This window comes from Meleagris gallopavo, chromosome 2, assembly GCF_000146605.3.
Source record: "Meleagris gallopavo isolate NT-WF06-2002-E0010 breed Aviagen turkey brand Nicholas breeding stock chromosome 2, Turkey_5.1, whole genome shotgun sequence".
Lineage (NCBI taxonomy): Eukaryota > Metazoa > Chordata > Aves > Galliformes > Phasianidae > Meleagris > Meleagris gallopavo.
The window spans coordinates 17,810,684-17,822,704 of NC_015012.2; the positions used below are offsets into that span (position 1 = coordinate 17,810,684).

A 12,021-nucleotide genomic window follows, 5' to 3' on the forward strand; every position below is an offset into this window, starting at 1 on the left:
CCCTTGCTGCAGGGACGCGTTTGCACTTTGTTAGCTGCTCAGTATTAGGGAAGGCGGTTTTGAACCGCTGTTTCTGCTTCTCTTTAATAAATCCTGTTTTTCATAAGAATATTTGAATTGTAGGTGTTACTGAAAGATTTCCCTACAGAGAGGAAGTAGGTTTTTTCAGTAAGAATGGGAACGAGCTACATTCAATTTCCTTCCTGCTAACTTATTTCACGTGGCGGTGTGTTCTACGTCTTGCCATGTGCTGTGACACGTATTTGCTCCACCACTTTTCAGTCCTTTCAGAGCTGCTTTTTTTTTTTTTTTTATTTGCCCACAGATAGCATTTCCAAAATCTGCCCTGTGACTGCTGTTGCCTGTTCAAGACAGACAGCTTTGGGGCTGGACCTTGGCTATTCTACGTGAGTTTGGAGCACTTTGCTCCCATTCATGAGCAGTAAATAATAATTAACATTAGCTACTGTGCTTTCTGAAAGTAGTTCCTCAATCAATCTACTCTTTTAGCTTTAGAGTTCTGACTTTTAGAGAAACCTATACAATGTTTCTAAATGCTGCGAAGGTTCCAAAACCAGCTACATTTGGGATTTTGGTACCTCTAACATTGCTCTTTGCATTTGCTCTAAGCAGAAGTGAAATTGGGGTCACATCATATACAGTAGCTGTAGACCACATTATAGACCTTGTATTATACTGAGTAGATAAGCAAGAAAGTTGTGTAGTGACCTGTTGTACAGTGACTTGTGCAATACTTGCTGCAATGGCTGCAAACAGTCTGTGGCTCTGAAAGAAGCCTAATGCTTATCGAGTTCTGTTCAGGGATTAATTATTTCCTTTGTGTTTTTTCTAGCTCTGTGCTCATGTGTTTTACCTGGAAGTAAGTCATGTATGTGAGCTCAATTCAAAAAGCACGCAGTAGAACTGATAGGAAAATATAAAAAGCAATCCGCTCTGCATTTTAAAGAATACAGAACGGTCGTCAGTACATCTTACTCCTAAGGCAGAGAAAACCTGGGAGGAAAGGGTGATTATTGGCCTTTAGTTACAGCTATAGTTATTCTTTAGTTTGGGAACTGAGGGCATAATGGATTGCACTGAAATGTTCTAGGGAACAGATGTAGAAGACAATGCAATGACAGGACATACAGCGTTGAGAAAAGGAATGCAGATGTAATAGATTTTCTTAAAGAAATCAAGAGAAGTTCTAGAAATATAGAAAGAATGGTAAAATTTAGGTGAACAGATTTTCACATACAAGTGCAGTGTTTGCATTATTAGCCTACTTTCTGTCCACAATTAGTCCACATACAAAAATCCATCTCTTTGCAATAAAGGGCAAAGTTGCTCTTGGCATAATGTCCAGTAATTTTGTATTCGAGTTTGGCCACAAATGAACTCTGTAGGTTCAGAACTGAAAAAAATGAACTTAGTACATGAGTGCTGTGTATAGATTGCACTTTTTCATAGCTTTTATGATGAAGAATTTCTGCTGCTGCAATTGTGTTGGGTTTTTTTGTTGGTTGGTTTTTATTTAATGCCAATTAAATGAGGAAAGGTAGTTCCAATGTCAGTACGTTGATATTAGAAATTTGTGTCTAAAATAACATTCTATCCCTGTGTACCTCTTCATTGTATTTAAAAATCACAGCTTACCATTACTACTCTCAGAAAGTAATTCACTTTGCCCTTCTTATTCAGCTTAAACAAACTGCATCTGCTTGGAATGTTGAGTAAAATATTTTCCCTGTAAGTGCATGTTTTCGTTTTTGTTTCTTTTCAGCATTCAATATGGCCTCTCCAACTCTGCTCATGCGTGTCGTCGCCTCTGCGTATTCTGTTGCAGAAAAAGCTGCAACAATTGTTAGAAAAGTAATGGCTGGAGGGGATCTGGGGATAGTGGAGAAGGTATTTTTTAACTTTGTTTCAATTTCATTTCTCTTATCAAGATGCAAGTCAAATTGGTATTTTTGAAGATCAACAACAGGGGAAGGAAATACAGTCAATCCAAATTTCACCTCTTTGAATCAAGAACTATTCCTTGTTAAAGGATTAAAAGAGCACTGGAGGAGAAGTGCATTTTAAATTGTATTTCTACAGGTTTTTCAGACACTGAAAAGAAACCATAATTTTGTTCTGATTCCCCTCACAAAGCACGATCTTCAGATAGCATGTCAGAATTGATAATAATGCATCTTTCCCATTAATTTCCACACCTGTGTCCTGACATCTGTAGTACAGGATACAGTATTATGCCACGTAATTTTGGATTAGGACAAATCAGTGTTTAATTTCTTAAAACAAAAATGAAATGTAGTTTTCCTAATAAAGGTCATACTTTTCAAAGTAATTTTGGAGTTATTCTAAATTGAAAAGAAGCGTGAAGTGACAGTCATCTGCAAAATGTTTTTAATTTGCTCTAAGTTAGTATGCTGCACTGATGAAACGGGATCTGGGTCTTGGCTCCAGTACTAGAATTGCTGGAATTAACTTTGAAGTTAGTTGCAGCCTTATGAATATGCTACAATATTATATGCTGCAGTAAGTATCTGTATTATTTCATAGAATCATGGAAATGTTTGGATTAGAGGAAACCTAATCACCTAGTTCCAACTCCCTGCCATGAGCAGGGATGCCTCCCACGAGACCAGGTTGCCCAAAGCTCCATCCAGTCCAGTCTTGAATGCTGACAGGAATGGGACAAACACAGCTTCTCTGGGCAACATGTTCCATTGTCTCACCACCCTCATGGTGAAGAATTTCTTCCTAATATCTAATGTAATTCTATCCTTTTTTAGTTTAAAGACTTTTTTCCCCTTGTCCTGTCACTATACTCCTTCATAAAGAGTCCCTTCCAGCTTTCTTTTTTCTCTTTGAGGATTCAGCTAGCTTAAGGTAATTTTAATATAAAAGTAAATGCTTGCTTTTATCAATTTCACTGATTAATTCAGTTTCACTTAAAGAAATAAAAAGTGAAAGTTTTAATATTATTTCTCAGTGCAACAAAGATTGCTCAATCATTTTCCAGTGCAAGAAAACTGGCATATTTTGAACTCATATCAAATAAATATTTTTAAGTACAGTATAACAAAAACTATCAAAAGTAGCAGGTGATATAGCTTCTAAATAAAAACAGTGGTTACACCTACATTATTTTTATGAATACTACAAACAATCAAAATCAGATCAAAAACAGTGAGCAACAGGAAAGATTTGTTTGAGGAGCTAGCAGTTTCAGAGATTTCCTGCAATCCTTTTAATCGAACTTGGCTGGGAAAGAAAAAGAAAGAGTGCAAGAGTAGGAGTCTGGAGAGAAGAGATATGTAAAAGAATGCAAAATTCTCATAATTCATCATTTTTCTGCAATTAACAAACATCAAGACCAATTCTGGCTGGCCTTACTGAATGAAAGCTTCAGAAAAGTTAGGAAGAAAATGTTCCACCTTTTCCCTCACAACGGTGACCTCTCAGTGATCCATTTATCACAATGAGGAAAAAGTGGTGCAAGGACAGCTGAACTTTTAGCTGGCTCCTCCGCTCCCTCTCCTGATTTTCAGAGTTTACTTTCTCCCAGTCAACTCTAATATCATCATTTATAATGCTTCTCTTTGTAACCTTTCTACTAGTTTTTTTTTTCTTTTTTGTTAAAAAGACATTTTGTCAAGCTATTCTTATATTACTGATGACCATTTTGAAGAACAACTTTATACTGGTTTTATTCACGTGTCATGGAAACAAGGAGATCTGCAATAATTTGATCTATCAAGGTCTGAAATCAGCACGAAATTCAACCAAAATTTATTAGAGGATAAGCAGGGCTTTTCAGAGAAAACTTAAATATCAAGTCTTACAAGAGTAGGCAAATAGATAAGGGGTGGACTAGGCTTGGAGCATGCAAAAAAGTAACCCATAACTATCTTCCATTTCTGCGGTTAATTTCTGTAGCTGGATAAAGAAATTTTATGTCACCAAATAAGCAGTTTCATGAAGATTAAGGCTAGAATACCATTATACTGTTTTTGTTATGTTTTAATGTATGTGAATTCTTCTCCTCCTTTTGGCAGAGTGGAGCCAATGACTTGCAGACCAAAGCTGACCGACTGGTACAAATGAGCATTTGTGCTTCATTGGCACGGAAGTTTCCCAAAGCAACAATCATAGGAGAAGAAGTAAGTACCTCATTTGTTTCTACTAACAATTTAGCTCGCTGTAACTTGCAGTGGAATATACTTTGCAAGGTTTTAGAAAATCATCTCTTTGCAGGGGAAAAAAAAAAAAACACCAGGAATCTATTCCATTTTATCTTTCAGTACGTTAGCTTTGTCAAGTAAGCTGCAAGCAAATCAACAGCTCTAACTGAGGTGAGTGCAGCACCTTTTTGTAATAATTTTGAGACTCCTTTTCGTAGGAGCTACCTCCTGAAGAAGTAAATGAGGAATTAATTGAAGATGGCTACTGTGAAGAAATACTGAAGAAAACTTGTCCTGCTCAGTACACAGGAATTCAAGAGGAAGAGGTAATTTTACACATATAACTTTGTATTTTATGCTCCTCTATATTGCTTTGATTAAAAATAATAATAATAATAAATTATTTTAGTGTTGTCAGTTTTTCTTTTTGGTTTGATACTCATACGTAATACTCGTGTAGTCATGAGTATCACACTTCTAGAGCTGGAAACACTGAGTATCCCCTTTGTGCAACAGTGAGAAATGGAAATTTGCTTCTGATTCAAATTTTTTTAAAATGAACTGACTTTGGACATGAGAATATCATTCCCATGTTTAATTTAAGCCTTGATACCTCTATTAAGATATTTCCTAACAAGTTCTCATTAGTTTTTTAGGTTTTCTGTAAAATACTAAAAATGTAGGTTTCAGTCACATCACTGACTGAAAAATTGGACTATATTTATTTCCTTACAAAACTAAATATATATACTAAAGTAAATATATATACTTTGCATGTTTAACTGCATTATTTGTATTTGTTTATGCTGTTCTTTATTTTTTTTTTAACAGCTTGTAATATGGGTTGATCCTTTGGATGGAACCAAAGAATACACTGAAGGTTGGCTTCTCAGTTCTGCTGATTCAAGAAAATGCAGTGGAGTAAAGTATTACGTACATATATATATTGGTTCATGATAGGAGTTACATACAATATTACTTCATAAGGCTGACTTTGTTCCTGTACTTTGTGAGTGCAATGGAAATTTTTAACCATCACTCTCAGTCCTAACAGGTATAGAATAAACCTGATGGGATATCAAGTTCCTACTAGTTTTTGTCAATTCAGGGAGCAAAAGGCTGCCTTTAATTGCTGGCAGATTGTCTTAAAAGGTTTTTAGTCAAATAAATTTACATTTTCATACATACTTTGAACTAGAGAACTAAATCTCCTGTTCACACAAGTGTATGCTTAATTACATGTGCACCCTTCTTTTCAAACTACTCAGATGATTTCATTGTATTTGTAGTCATTTCAAGATAAAATAAAACCCTCCTCAAAATCATTATTATTAGGTTATGGAAAGAAATTGTTCACAGAAAAGCCCAACTTGTGTCCATAGAAATAGACTTTACAGTAAAGAGGAAAACACAAACAAAAACCTTATAAAATGTATACAAAAACCTTGCCCTAATGTCCTGTTGCATCTTTTAGTTGATTAATTTAGTTGATTTAGTTGATTTGATTAACATCAAATCTTTTAGTTATTTTTTTTTCCCCGTTTTCAGGGGAAGAGATGTAGAACTGCCATAAAATTGCTCTTTCTGAAGACCATTGAAGAATCCAGACTCCCATTTTTAGAAGAATATCATCACATATAATTATGTAGATGTATCTTTCAATTTTTCTCATTATGTGGTAATTATAGCATAGTTCACACTAGAGAAATTCTTTCTGGGGCATGCTTTGAAGACCTTGAAGCTAAAAAGATCGCGTTATATCAAACAACTCATTACACCAGAAAATCCTGATTAGTATTTGCATTTTTAAGATACCACCTTGCATGGTGGTATCAATTCATGGACTTTTATTGAAGGTTTACTTTCATTCATTAATTCGTTTAATGCTTTCTTTTTTTTTTTTTTGTCCAAGCATAACTACCTTCATGTTATTTCTGTACAGGTCTCCTTGACCATGTCACTGTTCTCATTGGAATTGCTTATGGAGGCAAAGCAATAGCAGGAGTTATTAACCAGCCATATTACAACTATGAGGTATTAAATGCACTGATTGGTTTGACAGTGCTAGGTGATTTGTAACTGTCTTTTCAGTGATATTTCCAGTTAGCAAACTTTCAACTGGAAAGCAGTGTGTATTGGAGTTAATGATGTGACAAAAGAAAATTTTTGTTTTGTTTTACATATGCAAAGTTTTAAATGTTTATTTCCAAGAACTGAATCCCAGGACCCGGTAACAGTTATAGTGAATTTTGAGGCTTGTGTAGTATGACAGTATACATCACATATGTACTGTACACATTAATACAGTACATAACAAATTCCTATTTAGAAATAAGTATATGTCTGTGTTTTTACAGTCTAGGCTACAGATTCTTTACTAAATCCATACAATTTGTGATATGTGGTACTGCCCTAAATCTGCAGCCATAAAACCTATCAGTGGTAGATAGGTTAGAGTGCAACAGGCCACATCTCAGGTTTAAGTCCAAGATGGCCAACCTACAACATTTGCATATATTGAGATGAATGCACTATTACATGTGTTAGTAGGAAAAACCTCAGGATGTAGTCTGATTTATTAAACTTAGTAGATTTAAAGAAAAATCTCTTGAGCTAACATAATGCACATCAGTTGATTCTACGTGTTCTACGTCTATATGATAAAACATAACAAAATGACAATGAAGATATCAGTAACAGATTGTGCCTTAAATAGAGAAATATGCAGATATTAGTTTGTTAGTCATGGGAAACAGAATATCATTCATCACCATAATGTCACAGATTAGAAAACAGTAAACAATCTCCTGAAGGTTGGACAACATGTCATTGCCATAGATGGAAAGAGAGCTGAGGCATTCTAATTCCTCTGTCTGAGCTGTAAAAGTGCCCCATTTAAATGTATCTCACTACTAATAATATACTCCCTAAGAGGGAACGATGTCTCTAGCCACTCTTTTCCATTTGTGCTTTAAACACTGGTCACTGTTGTTAACCATCATCTGGACCTTTCCATAGGCAGGAGCTGATGCTGTACTAGGCAGAACAATCTGGGGAGTCCTGGGCATAGGTGCCTTTGGATTTCAGCTCACAGAAGTACCAGCTGGGAAACACATCATTGTTACCACCCGTTCACATGGCAGTACTCTGGTAAATGACTGCATCAGTGCTTTGAACCCAGACAGCATTATCAGAGTTGGAGGAGCGGGAAACAAGGTATGGAAACTCTAAATCTTTTGGTTTGATTGAGAGGTTATATCTTTGGAAAAAGAAACAGAATTTTTAATGAAAACATTTGTTTACCTACATGAATATACAATGAATTTCCTCCTCTGTTCCTAGCACAGTCTGCCATGAGGAGGGAGTCAAAATTCAGTACAGATAGACTTGTAATAAGGGCTATGCTGGTCATGGCTTCATTTGTATCCTATTTTTGGGAGATACAGTAACATTTATAGAAAGACTGGAATGACTAAATGAGAATACAGTTTAATCATAGTAAGGCTATTGCTCCAACTATCTAGAAGCAAACATCTAAGGATAAAAATAGGAACACCACAAAGTGATATCTCCTTTGCTGTTATTTTGAAAACTTACTTTTGTCATGGCTGTCAAAAACAGACTGTTCTGTCTCTTTTCTCCAAAATGTGCACAGGCCCAAATGGCTCCAAGATAACACAGAGCCAGTTTCCATTTTCCCTTTTTAAGTACTACAGGATAGGAAATTTTGTTTCTGAAATGAAAAGCAAATTTTCATCCTTAAGACTGTATTTATAACAATCACAAAATAGATAATTCAGGATGGTAATAGAGTGTCTTTCTCAATGCTTATAAATATATACATATATATATATATACACACACATATATACACACACATATACACACACACACACACACACATATATATATTTATATATATTTATATGTATATTTATATATGTATATTTATATATTTATATATGTATATTTATATATACACACATATATATACATATATATTTATATATATATTTATATATATTTATATGTATAGTTATACCTGAAAGGATCTCATTTTCTAACAGTAACAAACTGATCCTAAGCCCTGTTTCCTGGTGCTATTTTTTCCCTGGATCTAAATGTCTAGATCCTTTGAAATGATTTCCGATCTCTATTCATAACAGATCATTCAACTCATAGAAGGCAAAGCATCTGCTTATGTGTTTGCCAGTCCTGGATGCAAGAAGTGGGATACCTGTGCACCTGAAGCTATTTTACATGCAGTGGGAGGTAAGTTAATAGCATTCAAAATCCTTTCCAAGGTAAGTGAAATGCCATCAATATAGGTTATTTAAATTTATCACAGGAAAAAAAAAGAATTTTAAGACATGTATTTGGGAAGAAAAATGACTGTATGTGTGTATTTTTAAATGATCGTGATTCTCTAGGGGGCTTTGAGCCCTTTTGAATAAGCAGTAACTTCAAAGGGGCAACAAATTATGCAGGATGATATGGTTTGAGTTGGAAGGGACCTTAAAGATCATCTAATTGCAACTCCCACACTGTGGGTAGAATGATGTTCTTCATAACAACAACATTTATTTATCTCACAGAGTCTACACTACTGTGTTCAGAATGGGGATAGCTTTAAGCAGATTAACTCAGACACAAAAAAAACCAACCAATCTGGGGCAGCACAGTGCTGTATTTAGCCTCCTTGTTATGTAGGTATCTCGTGGTTACATTAGCTTGCATAAGGGTCTGTATTGCTCTTGCTAAGTGATTTCCAGAATCTCATTTAAGACCAGCTGGGGTATTTCTATATTATACTAGAGTTGGTGGTATACACATACCCTGTCTCTTACTTGAACTCGGGATTTTACTTTTTATCTATCAACTGCCAGTGTATGGTCTACTCAGGAAGCATTTTAATTCATCCATAAGTGATAGCTGTAGTTTTCCAGAAACAAGGAATTTTAAATATTGCTGATAGGAAACACAGCTGCTTAGTTATTTAGTATCAGTTGAGAAAAAGCTATTGCGCACAAACGGGGAGAAAAGATTAAACTTCACACCTAAAGACTTGTTTCTCAAGGGCTGTTTTGTTTTTGTTTGTTTTGTTTTATCACTTGTACTAATAAATTAGATTATCTCTCTCTAACTCCTTTTTACTGGAATATTTTTTTTCTTTGTTTTGCAGGCAAGATAACTGATATCCATGGCAACTCTTTTCAATATAACAAAGAAGTAAAACACATGAATTCAGCTGGGGTCCTTGCCTCTTTGAGAAATTATGACTATTATGCCAGTCGTATTCCTAACACAGTTAAACAATCTCTTGTGCCTTAAAGCACAAAGTGTCTTCACTTGGCCTGGAAAGTCGAGATGGTGAGATTGTACAAAAATTAAGGAAAGAAGATAACTGAGTTTGAAATTGTTTTATGGAATCTGAATCTAATTCTTACGTTAAGCCATTCAATAATTTCAAAATTACCTGCAGACTGTCTACTGTTGAATCAGATTGTTTTGCTATGCTTAGCAAATAATATAATAACTACATTTCTTCAACTTTTGTTTTCCATATTCTTTGGAAATAGAGTATTCATTCCATGTGATAAGACTGTAGTTAATGTACTGCTAATCATAACGATATAATTTAAGTCATCTTAGTGTTCATGGCACAAATTCATTTTAACTTATCTACCAAATTTTGTTTAGCATTTTTTTGTCATTTGTACTCAACAAAATTTTGTTGTGTTAAATACAAATGGAGTAGGAGCTTAAATGGATGGATGATCACATTTATAATAAAAGTGGATGGTTTTGATACTTTGAAGTGAAATGTGATCTTTAAATGCATGTATTTGAGGATGAAGTGAAGTTGGTTTGGTTTTTGTTTGGCTTCCCTTATAGTTATAGACCAAGATTCTCCTTTAAATACACACAATTTCTGAGGCAATATATTTTTTGCGGGACTTCTGTCATATATCTGTAGCAGCATTTAGTGTACACTGTGGTCCTCTCTATCTAGCAAAACTGTGGTAGTTTTTAAGCTAATTCTAGGGGGTTCTTTGTTTCAAAATGATTTAGCTATTTAAAAGCCATTTCTGCAGCAGAAGATTCATTGAACTTAGGCAGTTCATAATAATCTTTTCATGAGACTATTTTAGGGTGATATACTTTATTTTACTTGGTGAGTCTCTTCTCCTCTACCTGTTCTCACTTTTTGAAAGACCATCTTTCAACCAGTTCAAGCTATATATCAACCAAGGTGAAGTTACATGCAAGTAGAGATGCTCTCTTTTCAGTGTAGCAGTAGGAAACTTAAGTATAGGAGATCTTATGTGCAGGGAGCAGCTTGAAGTCATCCAGTTACTGAAATGACTTCTTTGAAATAGTCAGTTTCAAAGTGTAATTGAAACAGTGTTGTGCTGTATTTCCTCCCATCCCCCATTTCTGACCTGCTGCCATCATACTGTAAGGCTATTGGATTTTCTTAATGCCTCAATGCCTCACTTGCACTAATTGTACCCAAAAGAGACATGTAATACAATGTGCTTCTAGACACAAATGGAGGAACAAAGATTGCTTACCAAATTCTAAAGTTTTAAACAGATCCAAACAATTAAAAACACTTTCTGGTCCCAAAGAATCCAAGGGCAATGCTTCATTGGGCGACTGTTATCCAGCTATCTCAGGAAAAGATGGGAGACTGAGCTTAGACAGAAGAAACATAAGATTTTCTTTCAGAGATAACAGTTCAGTTTTGCTGAACAACTATTCGTGACCTGAATTGTCAAACTGCCAGCTTAAAGCGTCCTTTGTTATTCTGAAGGCAGAGAAGAAGAATGCCACTTCCATTAATTAATGACTGTGACTCATACTGAGGCATGCTGTGAGTGGCTGCCAATTCCAATGGACTACACAGCTGTTTTCTTTCTTGTTCTCTGTATGGATAGAAAAGTGGCATCTGTCAAGCTCGCAGGTCTGTGGCATTAGGCAGGGTGCCTGAACTCAGTCCTTGCTTAGTTAATGCCTGAATACCCAGCATGACTTTTTTTCTTTAACCCCTGCTGACACTATGAATGGCCAAACCCCTTCAGTGTCCTCCTAATAACCACACTCTGGGTCTTTAAGTTAGCTCTGAGCTGTAATATACAAAAAAATACATTTTCCATACAGCTGAAAATTTCAAAATCCAGTTTTCAAGAGTGGTGAAGTTATGCATATTTCTTGTATTTAACACCTACAATTTACTTTTCAAACTGCATACAAGAGTCTTTGGATTCAATCCTTTCCTCACACTGGTAACACCAACCTGACTTCAGTGCAGTACCTCCAGGCTTGCTCTATTCTTAGGGTTAGATGGCTTAAAGCAAGCAGGAACATCTTAATGCCAGATGATGTGAATGAGAAACTCTTGCTGAAGAGTTCCCAGTCTCTTCATGTGCAAACATGGGAAAGGAACTGGGGAAGCTCTTTCCTCAGTGAGCACAGCTTATCCTTACAACGTTTACAGATAAATTAGCAAGATTATCACTTAACTTGCCCCATCATCAGCCAGTCTTTGATGCTGTAATTACACTAAAAGCTGCATACAGAAGAACAACACATGCTTCTAATCCTTTCATCTAGAGCCTACCTGTCTTCTTTTTCTTCAAGTGTATGACTAGTAATAGCACATAAGACAGATTCAGCCTGTTTTAATTAGAGCCTTCCTCATATTTTGGCTCCTTATAACTTTAGTCATTCCACAGGCTGATTGTGACTGAGGTATGAACCACCTAGTATGTACAGATTAATTTTCATACTCATTTATACATCCAGCTCAGGTTGGACATTAGGAGAA

General features: G+C 35.4%; 2 protein-coding genes across 2 annotated transcripts in view; one reads left to right on the forward strand and one right to left on the reverse strand.

Moving 5' to 3' along the window:
- The window catches only part of IARS2 (isoleucyl-tRNA synthetase 2, mitochondrial), a 27,021-nt gene extending 26,132 nt beyond the window's left edge, over nt 1–889 (reverse strand). Inside the window, exon 1 of the mRNA XM_010706804.1 lies at nt 875–889. Within this exon, the coding sequence (XP_010705106.1) occupies nt 875–889 (15 nt within the window). The remainder of the gene's footprint in view (nt 1–874) is intronic.
- On the forward strand, nt 306–10,008 carry BPNT1 (3'(2'), 5'-bisphosphate nucleotidase 1). Its single transcript, XM_010706691.2, has 9 exons — nt 306–407; nt 1,784–1,908; nt 4,065–4,169; nt 4,409–4,516; nt 5,022–5,070; nt 6,133–6,224; nt 7,209–7,406; nt 8,357–8,462; nt 9,373–10,008. The coding sequence occupies exons 2-9, from the start codon at nt 1,792–1,794 to the stop codon at nt 9,519–9,521; spliced, it is 924 nt and encodes a 307-aa protein (XP_010704993.1). The 5' UTR covers nt 306–407; nt 1,784–1,791; the 3' UTR covers nt 9,522–10,008.
- The last annotated feature ends 2,013 nt before the right edge of the window (nt 10,009–12,021 follow it).

What these genes read in the sequence shown, in the direction of transcription:
- BPNT1 (XM_010706691.2), top strand. Translation starts at nt 1,792, where the DNA reads ATGGCCTCTCCAACTCTGCTCATGCGTGTCGTCGCCTCTGCGTATTCT. An exon ending in ATCTGGGGATAGTGGAGAAG is followed by an intron (nt 1,909 to 4,064) that starts GTATTTTTTAAC and finishes TCCTTTTGGCAG; the next exon opens with AGTGGAGCCAATGACTTGCA. An exon ending in CAACAATCATAGGAGAAGAA is followed by an intron (nt 4,170 to 4,408) that starts GTAAGTACCTCA and finishes TCCTTTTCGTAG; the next exon opens with GAGCTACCTCCTGAAGAAGT.